The sequence below is a fragment of the Centropristis striata genome, chromosome 7 (assembly GCF_030273125.1).
Source record: "Centropristis striata isolate RG_2023a ecotype Rhode Island chromosome 7, C.striata_1.0, whole genome shotgun sequence".
NCBI classification, from domain to species: Eukaryota; Metazoa; Chordata; class Actinopteri; order Perciformes; family Serranidae; genus Centropristis; species Centropristis striata.
The window spans coordinates 24,555,212-24,574,517 of record NC_081523.1 but is presented as its reverse complement, the minus strand read 5'-3'; the positions used below and the strand labels follow the sequence as shown (position 1 = coordinate 24,574,517).

The 19,306-nt window shown below is 38.3% G+C and overlaps 5 protein-coding genes across 5 annotated transcripts; 1 reads left to right on the top strand and 4 right to left on the bottom strand.

Moving 5' to 3' along the window:
- Positions 1 to 550: 550 nt before the first annotated feature.
- On the top strand, positions 551 to 3,914 carry LOC131974796 (protease-associated domain-containing protein 1-like). Its single transcript, XM_059337272.1, has 5 exons — positions 551 to 795; positions 994 to 1,094; positions 1,198 to 1,307; positions 1,682 to 1,849; positions 3,214 to 3,914. Exons 1-5 carry the CDS (start codon positions 720 to 722, stop codon positions 3,332 to 3,334), a joined length of 576 nt encoding a protein of 191 aa, XP_059193255.1. The 5' UTR covers positions 551 to 719; the 3' UTR covers positions 3,335 to 3,914.
- A 1,795-nt stretch (positions 3,915 to 5,709) lies between these two features.
- LOC131974441 (kappa-type opioid receptor-like) lies at positions 5,710 to 6,597 on the bottom strand. The gene has a single exon (XM_059336746.1). The coding sequence runs from the start codon at positions 6,595 to 6,597 to the stop codon at positions 5,710 to 5,712; it is 888 nt and encodes a 295-aa protein (XP_059192729.1).
- A 3,941-nt stretch (positions 6,598 to 10,538) lies between these two features.
- Positions 10,539 to 11,426, bottom strand: LOC131974440 (kappa-type opioid receptor-like). Its single transcript, XM_059336745.1, has one exon. The coding sequence runs from the start codon at positions 11,424 to 11,426 to the stop codon at positions 10,539 to 10,541; it is 888 nt and encodes a 295-aa protein (XP_059192728.1).
- A 1,808-nt stretch (positions 11,427 to 13,234) lies between these two features.
- On the bottom strand, positions 13,235 to 14,122 carry LOC131974439 (trace amine-associated receptor 1-like). The gene has a single exon (XM_059336744.1). It carries the CDS (start codon positions 14,120 to 14,122, stop codon positions 13,235 to 13,237), a length of 888 nt encoding a protein of 295 aa, XP_059192727.1.
- Positions 14,123 to 17,329: 3,207 nt separating this feature from the next.
- LOC131974438 (kappa-type opioid receptor-like) lies at positions 17,330 to 18,217 on the bottom strand. The gene has a single exon (XM_059336743.1). The coding sequence runs from the start codon at positions 18,215 to 18,217 to the stop codon at positions 17,330 to 17,332; it is 888 nt and encodes a 295-aa protein (XP_059192726.1).
- Between the last annotated feature and the right edge of the window lie 1,089 nt (positions 18,218 to 19,306).

Sequence of the window (19,306 nt, the reverse complement as noted above, 5' to 3'; positions counted from 1 at the left end):
GCAGGTTTTTAAAACAACAACAACAACGACAACAACAACAACGACAACTATAGCCTATACTTTATACTGCCAATATACAGGTGAATTCAACCAAGATATCATATTTTTTAATCCATAATTTAAAAAAATGCTGATTATATTTTGTATTATTAATCTGAATCTGCAAAGCAACTATAAACTAAAGAGAGGCATATCAAATAAATGTACTGGAGTAAAATTGTACAATAAAAAAGTTTAATGTAACAGAAAATACAACTACTTAGACAGTTCAAGTACCACAAAATTGTAGCCTATCTAATAGTCTACATCTTCAACACTGGTCAGAATAACACCTGTGCTTTTCCTACTATGACAGGCCAAAATTACATAAAGTCTGGTTACAGGTAGGCTACACACTGCTCTAAAATAGAAAAACTCTATTTTATAGATTGCACACAGAGTTGTAATAGTTGTATGAAACAGACAGGGGGCTAATGGGGCCGACAGATGATTTTTGCCCTGTGGCCACAGCACATTTACCCGGCTCTGCGGGATGCGCATGCTCAGAAAAAGAAGTGCGGAAGTGGTTTCTAACCCGCTGCACTGTTAGCAAAAGCTGCTGTTCCTAGACAGCATAACAGCTAGCTTACGGCACATATGGAGGAATGGCGCTCTCAAACAGAAAGCCACACTGAAGTATCGTCTGTGTAACGTCGAGGAGCTCCTCAAATGTCTTGAACATGGCGAAGGTTGTTCGGACGACAGCTTTAATTTTCTACCTCTGGAGTGTTTTCATGCAGTGTAGTCGCCTGTCAGGTGAGTAAGGGGCGGAGGGAGTGTTTAAATGCTGGTAAATGCTGGTTTTTGTTTGTACCGTCTTACATTGCTTGTGAATTTCCATCCCATACCACCTTGCTGCTGTGGTTTACCATCCTCACCCTGACGAAACCGCTACAATATTAACATTTCTAAAATAATGTCATGAAAATGGTTCTTTGTTTTGGACTGCCCTAGGTCTTGGGATCAATGAACTGCTTTATTTCCGGGTCATCAGTCCAGAAGACATAGGGTACATCTTCAGTGCAGCACCTGCTAAAGACTTTGGAGGAGATTTTGTTAGTACTTTTCCCTTTTCTGAATATCATTGGACAAAGGATTCTCCATCCCCAGACACACTCAACATCTCATCACATTCTCTCCCTCTCCTTTGCTCCCCAGACATCATCATATGATGAGATTTTCCTCGTGCCAGCAGACCCAGCAGATGGATGCTCAGACCTGGAGGACAGAGACATCATCCAGGGACAAGTAGTCCTGGTGGAAAGAGGGTATATATGCACACATGTCTTAGCACCTAAACATAGCTCCACCAGTACTGTGTACTGTGTAGCCATAGAGGATGAAAAGTCAAACAAGTGGAGAGAAACTGGAACTGTACGCTTGGACAGAACCATTTAGTAGGGAAGTGGAAGAAAGGAAATTGAAGATGTAGGCTGATATTAAACTTTAAGAAATGAAGAGATGTGAATACATGGCCAGGATTTGTGTGTGAAGATAATTAGCATGATGCCCCTTTAACTTGTACGTTATGTGATATGTACCTTGATTTTTGGAATGATTTACTGCAAACTAATCAAACTGCCTATTGTGCCTGCCTTTATATTTTTTCCCACTTGTTTCTCCGTTTTTGTTTGCGCTCTAGAGGTTGCTCCTTTGTACAAAAGGCTCAACATGTGGAGGAAGCTGGAGGCAAAGCTGTTCTGATTGCTGATAATGCAGTGGACAATGACAGTCAGTACCTTGATATGATCACTGATGGAAGCACTGCCAAACCAAGCATTCCTGCTCTCTTCTTGCTGGGACGTGACGGGTAAGACAGATGTAGACACACAATTGGTCCTGTTTTATTTTATTGAAGCATTATTGCAATACATCCTGGGAAATTAAAGGAATTCTTAAATGTTAAAATGACCATCATCATATCAATTACTCGCCCTATGTTACCTTGAATTCTTGCCCTAACCCTAATCCAATCAAGGGGTTTAATAGGATGAATGACATTCAGCGCAACTCACGAAACTTGGATTAAATTGTCAAACTAGGCACTGCTGTTTGAATATGAATGAAGATACTATTACTGTGTTGCCTATTCAAATGTTTCCAGAAACTCATTTTAGTGTAGTGTTCACATGTAATGTGAGAAAATCCAAGACCCAGTGTTACAACCCATGTTGGAATCTAGGGATAAGGGAAGCAACACAACCCAGATGTACTCAGGCAATGCAAGACATTTATTGATTAACTGGTGGTGCCAAATCATAAAACAAACAAAATCAGAACCTTTTTCTAGCTCAGTGTTACCCACTCACTATCTACGAAAACAATGATATAAAATACTCTGGCTGGCTACTTACCTAACAAAACAGAAATACAACAAAGCAGCCACCCATGAACTACTGTGAACTAACAAAGTAATTGACCCACACTTGTCTGCACTCATTCATAGCACACCTTTTGAAAAAGAGGTTAAGAGACTAAAACACCTTCACAGGTCAGTCGGGCGACACAAGGCTAAACTCTTCCACAACTTGTGCAGTATAAGCCAACACTGTGTCTCTATTTGTGCACTACTGTACTTACACTTGCTGTTTTGAATGCATGAAGTGCATTCACACAGTTTAAAAAGTACTCGGCACCTGGATGTTTGACGCAAAACGGTCAAAGTGTGGAACACTTTTCTCACTTTTATGTGGCGAACAGTGTTTTTTTCCACTTAGTACCACGATACTGTAGTCGCTTGAATTGAATAATTGCCAATATGCCATGATGTCTGCGACTGATTACTGCCTGATCTACCGAGCTCCAGGAAGTCAATAACACCTGTGAGCAATTTGAGACAACACTACCCTGTTGAAATGTACACACTTTGCAATAGTGTACTGCATGTGTTTAAGAAGTATTGATCATACGACAGGAAATGAGACCTGGATTATACTTAACGAGTTGCGTGAGAGTTTGTCAAATGCTGTTGCTATAGTCTTGCTGTTGTTAAACGCGGCCCCATTCACATCAGTTCATCAATGATTTTAACCGTTTTCCATATTCTCTGCTCACCATTGAGGCTTTTTTTTTTAATAATGCAAGGTATCACGGGGTGAGTAATTGATATACAAAGGGCTTGTTTATGGGTGAAGTATTCCTTTAACAATTTTTCTCCTTTTCCTTGTATTATAGGATGATGATCAGACGATCTCTTCAGAGACAAGCACTGCCGTGGGCTGTCATTTCCATTCCTGTCAATGTTTCCTCTTTGGCCTCGTTCCCACTCAAGCAGCCACCCTGGACACTGTGGTAGAAATGACGCGCACATCCACAACACAATGCACTTCCTCACCCAATAAACACTCTTTCATCAGTGCATTTCCGGTCAGCCGTGAATAAACCTACAGGGAATTTCTTCAGTGGTGGTTAAGCAAATTTGCAGCCAATAGTTGATAACCAGTAAAATGAACACATGATTACATCACTCTTAGACACAGTTGCTTCACAAGCCTTCGTGTTTAAGTGGACTCTTTGCAGAGGACAGACAAACTCAGTAGGAAATATGCGTGCTAATTCTCAGTCCATTTGAATAGTCAGGAACTTCTGTACAGATGATCAGTGGGGAAACAGTAAAATTGGATATTCATTATTACAACAGATACAGATAAAAGTGCACTATTACCTTTGCCTTGTTAAATAGTACAAGCTGTTTGAGGAGGAAAAACAGGCCCTGATAGCAAATGGTAAACTACACCACAGTACATCATACCAGGAATGTCATCTCATTGTAAAACTGATCATAAATTCCATTTCATTTGCATGACCTTGAACAGAGTGGCACTCTGACCAGAATGAACATTGTTTCTCTGATGGTTAATAAATGGAACTTGAATTTTATTGCAAAAAAGACTTGCTTATTGCCTTTCTGCGGTATACAGCTATACAACTTTAAAGACCATATGCACATTTTGTGTCTGTTTCTGCCTGAAGCCTCTTCACTCAGACTACTTTAAATGTGCTGCCCTCATCGACTTTTTATTTTTATCTGCTGTCATTTTCAACAAAATGTGTTGAGAGTCGTTTGGATAAACAGGTTTGACACATTGTGGTGTTTGGGAAACAAATGAATACAAACCAAACCTGATGAACAACAGGTATGACAGATGGGCCTCATTGAAAATGAAAAAACTACTTATGAACATATTTCAACATCAGAAAAGTTTTGAAAGCTTTTGCTTCATATATGGCTTCAGCTGCTGAACAGTCCTGGGTTTCTGTTGTCTTTTGCACTTCATAATGTGCCACATCTTTTCAATAGGAGACAGGTCTAGGTACTAGTCCCTGCACTTTTTTCCTTCAAAGACATGCTGTTGTTCCACATGCAGAATGTTACTTGGCATTTTCTGGCTGAAATGAGCAGGGTAATCCCTGAAAAAGACTTTGTTTGGATGGCAAATGGTGTTTACTTATCCTTTACGTCTTTTCACTTGAAGAAAAAAAAATAAGAAAAAGATAGGCCAGTGTTTATTTATTGTTTATTCATGTATGGCTTTAAAGTAGAAACTCATATCAGAAAAAAAATATACAATTGTCTTTTACTCAACATATAGGGATCATAGATTGTATTAATAAAGATAAAATGAAGATAAAATTGAGTTGCCTTTATAATGTCAAAGCTGTTACCTCTGGCTAGGTTGATGATCATTTGCATTATATACGTATGTGTGTGTGTGTGTGTGTGTGTGTGTGTGTGTATGTGTGTGTATATACATATATATATATATATATATATATATATATACACATGCATATGTATAGCCTCTGTGCTTTGATGCCACTTACTGTACACCCGACCCTCATAGAAGTGTAGTCTGTTATATTAGAGTGATGATTATTTATCTGTCTGTTCAGCCTGGATAAATACTGTGGTGTTTCTTTAAGGTTTTAAAAAAAGAGATTTTGGCCCAACTAAACTACAGTACAGAAGGGGGCCCACATTAGATTATCCTTCATTTTTTGTTGTTGTTGTTGTTGTTGTTTTTAACATCAAGAAAGTTTAAGGACAACAGCAGCTACAACCAGACAAAACCATCGTAGGATACACCCACATATAACTGCAGAAAAAGGGGAAAAAATTAACTTGTGTGCTAAAACTGTTTAAAATGGGCCGATTCAGCACCACACAGCCTGGTCAGCGACACTACTGACAGCAACGTACAGTACAAATAAACCTGTACGTAATTTATCACGATCGAAAAAACAATGAAAACATCGGTGAGATTATCCAGCATTTTCTTTAACTAATACCCAGTATCCCACTACATCGAGGTGCCCACTTGTCATTTGTATCTGAACAGATAACACCTGGATAGAAACTCAAAGGTAGAGCATTATGCCGGTGCCGACCGACATCCCCTGTAATTTACTGTAATGACATTTAAACTGAATCGTTGGCATTGAAGATAGACGGCATTAAACAGTTAAATAGAGTGGAGTCCTCGTGTCCTTGTTAAATCCATTACTTTATGGTGTGTTTCTTCGCATCACAGGAGCCGACTCTGAAAATGGGTTATAGGCAGTTTAATGACTGCTTCAACAGATAAAAATCGCAATTTGTGTATAAATGAATGAACAGATTAAACAAGGCAGTGCATATTTTAAGCAGTTTATCAGTGTTTCCTCCCTCTTTTACCTCTTGTTGCATCTCGGGCACACTCTGCCCCACACTGTCCTCATCATGGCTTCTCTCAGAGCCGGACTCCCCCAGATATACACAGACGGTGTGCACACAGCGTTGAAACGAGCCATGATGGCGAAAAGATTGGTGGCCTCGTTCCTAAACGTCAGCCCTCTTCCTCCTAAAAATCTGATGATAATATTAACAAAAGAGGGGCACCACAACACTAAGAAGCTGATGACAACAAAAATGATGATTCGCAGTGATTCCTTCTTGCTGTCTTTGTCGCTCCCGGGAGGATCTCTGTCAAGCTGGAATCTGGCAACAACATACAGTTTAATAGTCATGACCACTTTGGTGAACACGATAAGCTGAAAGACGACAATGCTGAATACGTAGATTTGCATCGCTTTAGAAAGTGGCAGCACATTTCTGGCGATCAGATAAGCCACCTGGTGAAACCAGCAGTAGATGTTAATGCATATCACAAACTGTCTGGTTATGAAGCGACTGTAGAAGAATGGATGACAAACGGCAAAATAGCGGTCAAACTGTGCGAATAAAAACGTCATTATGTTAATACCAAGAAGAGAAGGTAACACATTATAAGTTCCATTTCTAGACGGATATCCCTCATAAACATCAAACAGACCGTTATAATACACTGACAAGCCAACCAGCGTGTCACAGATACTAGTGTTCAGCATGAAGATAAACCTGTTCTGGAGGCGGAGAGCTCTGGTGGCCAAAATAGATATGACTACAGGTCCGGCCACCAGGACAGTAGTTGTAGCGAATAAAATCTGGAAAATAAATATGAAATAATCCTCAGGGCTGTCGAAGTCCACTGCCAGAGGAACTCCTCCTCTCACAGAGTCTGTGCCGTTGTAGAGGAGCATTGTTCGTGCGCAAATGGTTATCAAGTGCAAGCATTATTTTTATATGCACGATGGTAAAGCAGGACCAACTGTACCGTGAAGTCACCAGCCTTGATCTCTTGAGAAACTATGATGTAATGTCTGTGGACTTGAAACTCTTTTCCAACTAGAGACGTGTGGTGTAACTTCTGCTCTTTTTATTTGTTATTTGTCGGGTTTAGAAATGACTTCAGCACCAGGAACTGTCCACATTGGCTTTCTTTCAAACGGCCTATAGCAATATATTGTTTTGACAGTTATATAGTAACGGGGCCATTCTGTATTGCTTTTTGAATATTTATAGTACTGTATATCAACTTTTCTCATTTAATGTTATCTCTGCTCAAGTCAATGATAAATTAATCCATTTTAAATAATAGCCTATACAAACCACTGCGCTTTAATAGCTCATAGTTGTTTTAACAAGATTTTTATTTATGTTCAAAACGTCTGCACATTTGAAACATCCCACATATGTGCGTTCTCTGAGAATACGAGAATTAAGTCAAAATAGTTTTAAAATGTAGTTGCACTATACTGCCCTACAAAGTCTAACTGCAGTAACTACGCAAAGGGTAAAACTGAGAAAAACTGCTTGTAAGTTTTTTAACGTTTTTTAACTGGCCTGCCAAATGGGTTATAGGTAGATAAGTGATATGACAGTTATTTCTACATGTATTGATGATGTCATTTTTATGCTCAAAAATCATGATGATTTATTTGACCTTTGACCCCAAAAACGTAGTTACTGCATTGTTGTAAAAGATTTTAATAGTAATGATTAACAGAGTGCAGTAACTATAATGTTGTTGTCTTCTTTCAGCTTTTACATTTAGTTTTCAGTGAATAAACATTTTTAATTTGATTTTGTTATCAGTGTATTTAAAAGTGTTTAACAGCCCTATTCAAAGATTTGCATATTTTAGACTTAATATTATAAAGTAATGTTATACTTTCATCATAATATAATTATATCTTACTTTTTTACTTGATCACTAGATAATCATTTCCCTTTCAAATAAACTTATAATTTCTTTAGTTTTTATGTTTAAATTAGGATATATATCCAAACAGACTGTGGTAAGTGCAATTACTGCTTGGTTTTGAGTTGGATTTTGTGGTTTTTATATAATTATTTCTCTGAAATAAAGCAAAATTGAAATCTAAAACTTTGTCACAAGATAAAACAGACATCAAGGAGTTCATTTTTAGTTCTAACTCAATTTTGACCAAAAATGTAGTTACTGCAGTTAGACTTTGTAGGGCAGTATAGCCTGCTGTATATTGCGCCATTGCTCTGCTGACATGGTTGTATCCTATTCAACACCCCCCAGTTCGGAAAATACAGTCAAGCCAGCCGCCACTTGTTTTCGCGGTGCATTTATTGACAATACCGTACCAACGTGTTAGAACGGCCTTCAAAATAAAAGCAGTTTTCCGGTTTAACTGTCTTTCCATCTCATTTCAAATGGCAATTAAAAGGAAATTGTCCACAATCAGAGACTCATTCCACTTCAATTGGACAGTGGACACCCTCAGGGTGTCCCTCAGTTTATTTCAGTACATTATAATGTATCATTTTAAAATTAAAGCCTTTTAAAAACTTGCATAATACACACATTTTCTTCTAATTTCAGATTGCAATTAAAAGAAAACCGTGCATAATCAGAGACTCATTCCACTTCAGGTAGAGAATATCCTGACATCAGGCAGGGAACATCCTGAGGATGTCCAATGTCCATCTGAAATGGAATGAGAATTTGATTTTGGGCGGTTTTCTATGAATTGTAATCTGAAGTTAGAGGAAAAATATCGTATTATGTGAAATTTCAAAAGGCTTTAATTTTGAAATTATACATCAGAATGTCTTGCAATCAGCTGAGGGACATCCTGAGGATGTCCACTGTATACCTGAAGTGGAATGAGTCTCTGATTATGTACGGTTTTCTTTGAATTCCAATTTAAAATTAGAGGAAAAATAGCACATTATGTGAGAATTTAAAAAGCTTTAATTTTGAAATAATACGTCAGAATGTCTTGAAATCAACTAAGGGACACCCTAAGGCTATCCACTGTCCACTTAATGTGGAATGAGTCTCTGATTACGGAAGATTCTCTTTTAATTGCGAGAAGGAAAATTGTGTATGATGCAAGTTTTCAAAGGGCTTTAATTTTGAAATGATACATTAGAATGAAATTAAATCAACTGAGGGACACCCTGATGACGTCCACTGTCCAACAATGAGTCTCTGTCTATGGATGGTTTCTTTTAAATTGCAATCTGAAATTAGATGGAAATACAGTTAAAGCGGAAAAGTGCTTTTATTTTGAAGGCCGTTTTAACAAGTTGGTACCATAATGTCAAGTAAATACATGCATGGCGAAAACAAGTGAGCATTCAAGCTGGCTTGAATGTTTTCCGAACTGGGGGCTGGCTTGACCGCAGTTAGGCTGGTCCGTACACGCTAAATGTCATCTATGCCGAGTACAGAAGACTACTGATGATGATACAGTTTGCTCAAAAATGTTTTGAATTATTTTATTATTTTTAGAACAGATGAAAGAGTCGCCTAGTCGAGTCAAGTCAAATATATATGGATTGCACAGCCCGGCTCGGTTTCTTATTGCAATTTTGTCCAGAGTCTCACCTGCACAGATCAATTCACGTGTGCTAAAAGCAGCATTTCATTAAGGCCTGGAAATACATCATTTGTTTTTCATGTTCATTAGAATATCTTAGAATAACCTTACTAATACCAATGCGCTGGATCTATATTGACATAGTATCCAACTCACTTTGTAGAATGCTGTAGAAAAGACGTATATCGTATTAATTTCATTGAAAGCAATTGAAGTAGAACATGAGTAAGCGGCCTTTATGAAGCTGCTTTTCTCAGCAAAAATCAGATAATGTACAAATTAGAATCCAACCCCAAATTGACAGACTTATTATAGCAGCACTAATAATATATTATATGATAATGTGAATGAAAAAATAAATAAAAAGAAAGCAACCTCCTCCCCTTTACTATTTCAGAATACTATATTGAGCTTGAGAAATATATATATATATAAATTACATTCATTATTTTCATTAAGATGAAGTATTAACGAGGAAGCCAGGGGCTTCTTATACTGTATCAGGAAACTGAAGAAAAGGCCTAAAGCACGAGAATCGTGCAGAGAGATCGGGAACAGTCTGTCACAGTCAACCTACGATATGGCATAGAAAATAATGAAATTATTGTGAACTATTATGAATGAATGAAAGCTACACCTTTCATACGTTTCTGGTCCCCTTTCATCATTTTCATACAGTTTAACTGCGATTCAGCACCACACCTCATAGACAGCGACACTGCTGACAGTAACGTATAGTGTATACTATCGTTTTTTGTAAAAAGCGTCTTTGAGTTTTAGAAGAGCGCTATATTAATTAAATGTATTGTCATTGTGATTATGATTATTACTATTATTATTATTTACTATTTGAAAAATGTTAGCGGAATCCTTATTTCAAATTCAACTTACAAAACTCATGAATGAAACATTAACACAACCTTGTAGGATCCAGTGATTAAAAACACTGCAGAAGATAGTCTTTACATAGAAACTCTGTATATTTAGTAGGATTTATAACGTTCACCCAACTTATTAGGATAGAGAGAGAAAAAGAGGGAGAGAGAGAGATGGCAAAAACAAACAGTCACTTAGAACAACGCGCAGAGTGGAGTCCTCCTGTTCTTATTTCCATGACTTTTTGGTGTTTTTCTTCGCATCACAGTAGCCGACTCTGAAAATGGGGTTATAGGCAGTTTAATGACTGCTTCAACAGATAAAAATCGCAATTTGTGTATAAATGAATGAACAGCTTAAACAAGGCAGTGCATTTTTAAGCAGCTTCTCAGTGTTTCCTCCCTCTTTTACCTCTTGTTGCATCTCGGGCACACTCTGCCCCACACTGTCCTCATCATGGCTTCTCTCAGAGCCGGACTCCCCCAGATATACACAGACGGTGTGCACACAGCGTTGAAACGAGCCATGATGGCGAAAAGATTGGTGGCCTCGTTCCTAAACGTCAACCCTCCTCCTCCCACAAATCTGATGATAATATTAACAAAAGAGGGGCACCACAACACTAAGAAGCTGATGACAACAAAAATAATGATTCGCAGTGATTCCTTCTTGCTGTCTTTGTCGCTCCCGGGAGGATCTCTGTCAAGCTGGAATCTGGCAACAACATACAGTTTAATAGTCATGACCACTTTGGTGAACACTATGATTTGTAAGCTGACAATACTGAAAACATACACCTGTATTGCTCTGGAAAGTGGCACAAAATTGATAACGATCTGCTGAATATAGACCTGAAGCCAGCAGTAGACATTTACACAGATAACCACATGCAGGGTCATAAAGCGTGTGTAGTAGAATGGATGACAAACGGCAAAATAGCGGTCAAACTGTGCGAATAAAAACGTCATTATGTTTACACCAAGAAGAGAAGATAACACAGTATAAGTTCCATTTCTGGACGGATATCCCTCATAAACATCAAACAGACCGACATAATAAACTGACAAGCCAACCAGCGTGTCACAGATACTAGTGTTCAGCATGAAGATAAACCTGTTCTGGAGGCGGAGAGCTCTGGTGGCCAAAATAGATATGACTACAGGTCCGGCCACCAGAACAGTAGTTGTAGCGAATAAAATCTGGAAAATAAATATGAAATAATCCTCAGGGCTGTCGAAGTCCACTGCCAGAGGAACTCCTCCTCTCACAGAGTCTGTGCTGTTGTAGAGGAGCATTGTTCGTGCCCAGGGGGTTCTTAGGTACAGGCATTATTTTTATATGCAAGATGTTAAAGCAGGACCAACTGTACCGTGAAGTCACCAGCCTTGATCTTTTGAAAAACTATGATGTAATGTCCGTGGACTTGAATTTCTGTTCCAAAGAGACGTGTGGTGTAACTTCTGCTCTTTTTATTTGTTATTTGTCGGGTTTAGAAATTACTTCAGCACCAGGAACTGTCCACATTGGCTTTCTTTCAAACGGCCTATATCACCTGGTACAGCACGAGGCGTTAAAGATATTGTTTTGACAGTTATATAGTAATGAGGTGATTAGCTAAAAACTAATAATTTTAGTGTTCATTGGCAGGCCGAAAAAAGTTTCTCAACCACTCGCCCTCGACTCAGAGCCGTATATTACCTGATACTCATACAGTTTGCGTTTCTTATTGTTATGATTTATTTGATTGTTTTTGGAATATGGCTGTAGAAATTAAGTAAAGTAAGTTCTCTAACACTGCAGCATGAAGAGAGAAGTCCAGCAGAAAAGTGAAATGTTTGACAGCTACAAACAAATCTTTTTCCCTGCACAAATGTATATTCTTATGAACGCACGTACTATGAAAAACACCAAAACACAAAGTTCATTATGTCGCTTGTGATAACGTTTGAATCTGAGAGGTGTCGTGTTTTCATTTGAGGTTTTTCACGTGTAGAAAAACGATGAGAAAGAACGGGCTGTATTTATGTATCATTTTAATTCATGTATGGATTCAAAGTAGTAACATATCAGAAAAAATGTCTTTCAAGCAGCATACATGGATGATAGAAGTAGTCTACAATGTCAGATGATAATGGCATGCGATGTACCGTCATTACCTCTGGCCGTGTAGATGATCATGAAGATTGTCTGTGAAAAACGGGAGATCAAGTATATTATGTATCATAATAAATATTTTGAATAAAAAACAAAGCCTAACAGAGCTCCCTTGTTAACTTTAAACTCATTCCAGTAGTCATGTTTTGCTGCATGTCTGTGGCTTTTTTCATCGAGATAAGTTGTTAGTGGACTTGAAGGCCTCCGCTTTAACTAACAGGCTGTTTCAGCCTCTGTGCTGTCGATGTTACTTCAAACTGTTTAGGCCGATTCAGCATCACACAGCCTGGACAGCCACATTGCAGACAGAAACATAATTTAACTTGACCGAAAACACAATCAAAATGTCGGAGATAAAAACTATATTCTTCACTTAATATCCATTAGACCAGTACATCGAGTTGTCTACCTGCCATGTTCATCTGAACAGATCTCATCTGTAAACACATCTGCCATAAACACCTAGACTTTTTTTTCCTCTTTCAATTCAACTGACATGTTTTCCACTTCATTTGACTTTTCCTTTAATTTTTTTCTAGATTTTTCATTTTCAGGGAGGCTGCCCCTGGCACGAACATTAACTACGGTAGATTGCTCAGATAACAGCATTATTTTAACATTTTATAGAAGTAGCTGATCAGGACAATCTCATTCAATCAACAGCTATTTTAAATAAAAAAATCAGCATGCCTCTGACTGGATATTGAGGAGGCTACACATTTTTAAAACTTTCAAAAAGAGAGGGAGAGAGAGAGAAATGGCAAAAAAAACACGTGCAGCGTGGAGTCCTCCGATTCTCGTTATTTCCATGATTTTTTGGTGTCTCTCTTCCCATCACAGGAGCCGACCCTGTAACACACAATTTGACAATTTTTAAATGACCACTGACAGCACAAATTATTGAATAACAAACAGGAGCATGTATATATGCATAGGTTAAACATTCCTATTACCTCTTGTTGCATCTCGGGCACACTCTGCCCCACACTGTCCTCATCATGGCTTCTCTCAGAGCCGGACTCCCCCAGATATACACAGACGGTGTGCACACAGCGTTGAAACGAGCCATGATGGCGAAAAGATTGGTGGCCTCGTTTCTAAACGTCAGCCCTTCTCTTCCTACAAATCTGATGATAATATTAACAAAAGAGGGGCACCACAGCACTAAGAAGCTGATGACAACAAAAATAATGATTCGCAGTGATTCCTTCTTGCTGTCTTTGTCGCTCCCGGGAGGATCTCTGTCAAGCTGGAATCTGGCAACAACATACAGTTTAATAGTCATGACCACTTTGGTGAACACCATGATTTGTAAGCTGACAATGCCGAAAACATACACCTGTAATGCTTTGGAAAGTGGCAACACATTTTTAGCGATCAGAAAAGCCATATTGTGAACCCAGCAGTAGATGTTAAGGCATATCACAAACTGTGTGGTTATAAAGCGACTGTAGATGAATGGATGGCACACGGCAAAATAGCGGTCCAACTGTGCAAACAGAAACGTTAATATATTGACCCCAAGAAGAGAAGGTAACACATTATACGTTCCATTTCTGGACGGATATCCCTCATGAACATCAAACAGACCGACATAATAAACCGAAAAGCCAACCAGCGTGTCACAGATACTAGTGTTCAGCATGAAGATAAACCTGTTCTGGAGGCGGAGAGCTCTGGTGGCCAAAATAGATATGACTACAGGTCCGGCCACCAGGACAGTAGTTGTAGCGAATAAAATCTGGAAAATAAATATGAAATAATCCTCAGGGCTGTCGAAGTCCACTGCCAGAGGAACTCCTCCTCTCACAGAGTCTGTGCTGTTGTAGAGGAGCATTGTTCGTGCGCAAATGGTTATCAAGTGCAAGCATTATTTTTATATGCAAGATGGTAAAGCAGGACCAACTGTACCGTGAAGTCCCCAGCCTTGATCTCTTGAGAAACTATGATGTAATGTCTGTGGACTTGAAACTCTTTTCCAACTAGAGACGTGTGGTGTAACTTCTGTTTTTTTATTTGTTATTTGTCGGGTTTAGAAATGACTTCAGCACCAGGAACTGTCCACATTGGCTTTCTTTCAAACGGCCTATAGCAATATATTGTTTTGACAGTTATATAGTAACGGGGCCATTCTGTATTGCTTTTTGAATATTTATAGTACTGTATATCAACTTTTCTCATTTAATGTTATCTCTGCTCAAGTCAATGATAAATGAATGCATTTTAAATAATAGCCTATACAAACCACTGCGCTTTAATAGCTCATAGTTGTTTTAACAAGATTTTTATTTATGTTCAAAACGTCTGCACATTTGAAACATCCCACATATGTGCGTTCTCTGAGAATACGAGAATTAAGTCAAAATAGTTTTAAAATGTAGTTGCACTATAGCCTGCTGTATATTGCGCCATTGCTCTGCTGACATGGTTGTATCCTATTCAACACCCCCCAGTTCGGAAAATACAGTCAAGCCAGCCGCCACTTGTTTTCGCGGTGCATTTATTGACAATACCGTACCAACGTGTTAGAACGGCCTTCAAAATAAAAGCAGTCTTCCGGTTTAACTGTCTTTCCATCTCATTTCAAATGGCAATTAAAAGGAAATTGTCCACAATCAGAGACTCATTCCACTTCAGTTGGACAGTGGACACCCTCAGGGTGTCCCTCAGTTTATTTCAGTACATTATAATGTATCATTTTAAAATTAAAGCCTTTTTAAAAACTTGCATAATACACACATTTTCTTCTAATTTCAGATTGCAATTAAAAGAAAACCGTGCATAATCAGAGACTCATTCCACTTCAGGTAGAGAATATCCTGACATCAGGCAGGGAACATCCTGAGGATGTCCAATGTCCATCTGAAATGGAATGAGAATTTGATTTTGGGCGGTTTTCTATGAATTGTAATCTGAAGTTAGAGGAAAAATATCGTATTATGTGAAATTTCAAAAGGCTTTAATTTTGAAATTATACATCAGAATGTCTTGCAATCAGCTGAGGGACATCCTGAGGATGTCCACTGTATACCTGAAGTGGAATGAGTCTCTGATTATGTACGGTTTTCTTTGAATTCCAATTTAAAATTAGAGGAAAAATAGCACATTATGTGAGAATTTAAAAAGCTTTAATTTTGAAATAATACGTCAGAATGTCTTGAAATCAACTAAGGGACACCCTAAGGCTATCCACTGTCCACTTAATGTGGAATGAGTCTCTGATTACGGAAGATTCTCTTTTAATTGCAAGAAGGAAAATTGTGTATGATGCAAGTTTTCAAAGGGCTTTAATTTAGAAATGATACATTAGAATGAAATTAAATCAACTGAGGGACACCCTGATGACGTCCACTGTCCAACAATGAGTCTCTGTCTATGGATGGTTTCTTTTAAATTGCAATCTGAAATTAGATGGAAATACAGTTAAAGCGGAAAAGTGCTTTTATTTTGAAGGCCGTTTTAACAAGTTGGTACCATAATGTCAAGTAAATACATGCATGGCGAAAACAAGTGAGCATTCAAGCTGGCTTGAATGTTTTCCGAACTGGGGGCTGGCTTGACCGCAGTTAGGCTGGTCCGTACACGCTAAATGTCATCTATGCCGAGTACAGAAGACTACTGATGATGATACAGTTTGCTCAAAAATGTTTTGAATTATTTTATTATTTTTAGAACAGATGAAAGAGTCGCCTAGTCGAGTCAAGTCAAATATATATGGATTGCACAGCCCGGCTCGGTTTCTTATTGCAATTTTGTCCAGAGTCTCACCTGCACAGATCAATTAACGTGTGCTAAAAGCGGCATTTCATTAAGGCCTGGAAATACATCATTTGTTTTTCATGTTCATTAGAAAATCTTAGAATAACCTTACTAATACCAATGCGCTGGATCTATATTGACATAGTATCCAACTCACTTTGTAGAATGCTGTAGAAAAGACGTATATCGTATTAATTTCATTGAAAGCAATTGAAGTAGAACATGAGTAAGCGGCCTTTATGAAGCTGCTTTTCTCAGCAAAAATCAGATAATGTACAAATTAGAATCCAACCCCAAATTGACAGACTTATTATAGGAGCACTAATAATATATTATATGATAATGTGAATGAAAAAATAAATAAAAAGAAAGCAACCTCCTCCCCTTTACTATTTCAGAATACTATATCGAGCTTGAGAAAAAAAAAATATATATAAATTACATTCATTATTTTCATTAAGATGAAGTATTAACGAGGAAGCCAGGGGCTTCTTATACTGTATCAGGAAACTGAAGAAAAGGCCTAAAGCACGAGAATCGTGCAGAGAGATCGGGAACAGTCTGTCACAGTCAACCTACGATATGGCATAGAAAATAATGAAATTATTGTGAACTATTATGAATGAATGAAAGCTACACCTTTCATACGTTTCTGGTCCCCTTTCATCATTTTCATACAGTTTAACTGCGATTCAGCACCACACCTCATAGACAGCGACACTGCTGACAGTAACGTATAGTGTATACTATCGTTTTTTGTAAAAAGCGTCTTTGAGTTTTAGAAGAGCGCTATATTAATTAAATGTATTGTCATTGTGATTATGATTATTACTATTATTATTATTTACTATTTGAAAAATGTTAGCGGAATCCTTATTTCAAATTCAACTTACAAAACTCATGAATGAAACATTAACACAACCTTGTACGATCCAGTGATTAAAAACACTGCAGAAGATAGTCTTTACATAGAAACTCTGTATATTTAGTAGGATTTATAACGTTCACCCAACTTATTAGGATAGAGAGAGAAAAAGAGGGAGAGAGAGAGATGGCAAAAACAAACAGTCAATTAGAACAACGCGCAGAGTGGAGTCCTCTTGTTCTTATTTCCATGACTTTTTGGTGTTTTTCTTCGCATCACAGTAGCCGACTCTGAAAATGGGGTTATAGGCAGTTTAATGACTGCTTCAACAGATAAAAATCGCAATTTGTGTATAAATGAATGAACAGCTTAAACAAGGCAGTGCATTTTTAAGCAGCTTCTCAGTGTTTCCTCCCTCTTTTACCTCTTGTTGCATCTCGGGCACACTCTGCCCCACACTGTCCTCATCATGGCTTCTCTCAGAGCCGGACTCCCCCAGATATACACAGACGGTGTGCACACAGCGTTGAAACGAGCCATGATGGCGAAAAGATTGGTGGCCTCGTTCCTAAACGTCAGCCCTCCTCCTCCCACAAATCTGATGATAATATTAACAAAAGAGGGGCACCACAGCACTAAGAAGCTGATGACAACAAAAATGATGATTCGCAGTGATTCCTTCTTGCTGTCTTTGTCGCTCCCGGGAGGATCTCTGTCAAGCTGGAATCTGGCAACAACATACAGTTTAATAGTCATGACCACTTTGGTGAACACGATAAGCTGAAAGACGACAATGCTGAATACGTACATTTGTGTCGCTTTAGAAAGTGGCAGCACATTTCTGGCGATCAGATAACACAGATTATAAACCCAGCAGTAGATGTTTATGCATATCACAAACTGTCTGGTTATGAAGCGACTGTAGAAGAATGGATGGCACACGGCAAAATAGCGGTCAAACTGTGCGAATAAAAACGTCATTATGTTTACACCAAGAAGAGAAGGTAACACATTATAAGTTCCATTTCTAGACGGATATCCCTCATAAACATCAAACAGACCGTTATAATACACTGACAAGCCAACCAGCGTGTCACAGATACTAGTGTTCAGCATGAAGATAAACCTGTTCTGGAGGCGGAGAGCTCTGGTGGCCAAAATAGATATGACTACAGGTCCGGCCACCAGGACAGTAGATGTAGCGAATAAAATCTGGAAAATAAATATGAAATAATCCTCAGGGCTGTCGAAGTCCACTGCCAGAGGAACTCCTCCTCTCACAGAGTCTGTGCTGTTGTAGAGGAGCATTGTTCGTGCCCAGGGGGTTCTTAGGTACAGGCATTATTTTTATATGCAAGATGTTAAAGCAGGACCGACTGTACCGTGAAGTCACCAGCCTTGATCTTTTGAAAAACTATGATGTAATGTCTGTGGACTTGAATTTCTGTTCCAAAGAGACGTGTGGTGTAACTTCTGCTCTTTTTATTTGTTATTCGACCGGTTTAGAAATGACTTCAGCACCAGGAACTGTCCACATTGGCTTTCTTTCAAACGGCCTATATCACCTGGTACAGCACGAGGCGTTAAAGATATTGTTTTGACAGTTATATAGTAATGAGGTGATTAGCTAAAAACTAATAATTTTAGTGTTCATTGGCAGGCCGAAAAAAGTTTCTCAACCAGACTCGCCCTCGACTCAGAGCCGTATATTACCTGATACTCATACAGTTTGCGTTTCTTATTGTTATGATTTATTTGATTGTTTTTGGAATATGGCTGTAGAAATTAAGTAAAGTAAGTTCTCTAACACTGCAGCATGAAGAGAGAAGTCCAGCAGAAAAGTGAAATGTTTGACAGCTACAAACAAATCTTTTTCCCTGCACAAATGTATATTCTTATGAACGCACGTACTATGAAAAACACCAAAACACAAAGTTCATTATGTCGCTTGTGATAACGTTTGAATCTGAGAGGTGTCGTGTTTTCATTTGAGGTTTTTCACGTGTAGAAAAACGATGAGAAAGAACGGGCTGTATTTATGTATCATTTTAATTCATGTATGGTTTCAAAGTAGTAACATATCAGAAAAAATGTCTTTCAAGCAGCATACATGGATGATAGAAGTAGACTACAATGTCAGATGATAATGGCATGCGATGTACCGTCATTACCTCTGGCCGTGTAGATGATCATGAAGATTGTCTGTGAAAAACGGGAGATCAAGTATATTATGTATCATAATAAATATTTTGAATAAAAATCAAAGCCTAACAGAGCTCCCTTGTTAACTTTAAACTCATTCCAGTAGTCATGTTTTGCTGCATGTCTGTGGCTTTTTTCATCGAGATAAGTTGTTAGTGGACTTGAAGGCCTCCGCTTTAACTAACAGGCTGTTTC

Excerpts from the sequence above, each read along its gene's own strand:
- LOC131974796 (XM_059337272.1), top strand. The coding sequence starts at position 720 with ATGGCGAAGGTTGTTCGGACGACAGCTTTAATTTTCTACCTCTGGAGT. Across the intron at positions 796-993 it reads GCAGTGTAGTCGCCTGTCAG|GTCTTGGGATCAATGAACTG; the intron begins GTGAGTAAGGGG and ends GGACTGCCCTAG. Across the intron at positions 1,850-3,213 it reads TTCTTGCTGGGACGTGACGG|GATGATGATCAGACGATCTC; the intron begins GTAAGACAGATG and ends CTTGTATTATAG.
- LOC131974441 (XM_059336746.1), bottom strand. The coding sequence starts at position 6,597 with ATGCTCCTCTACAACGGCACAGACTCTGTGAGAGGAGGAGTTCCTCTG.
- LOC131974440 (XM_059336745.1), bottom strand. The coding sequence starts at position 11,426 with ATGCTCCTCTACAACAGCACAGACTCTGTGAGAGGAGGAGTTCCTCTG.
- LOC131974439 (XM_059336744.1), bottom strand. The coding sequence starts at position 14,122 with ATGCTCCTCTACAACAGCACAGACTCTGTGAGAGGAGGAGTTCCTCTG.
- LOC131974438 (XM_059336743.1), bottom strand. The coding sequence starts at position 18,217 with ATGCTCCTCTACAACAGCACAGACTCTGTGAGAGGAGGAGTTCCTCTG.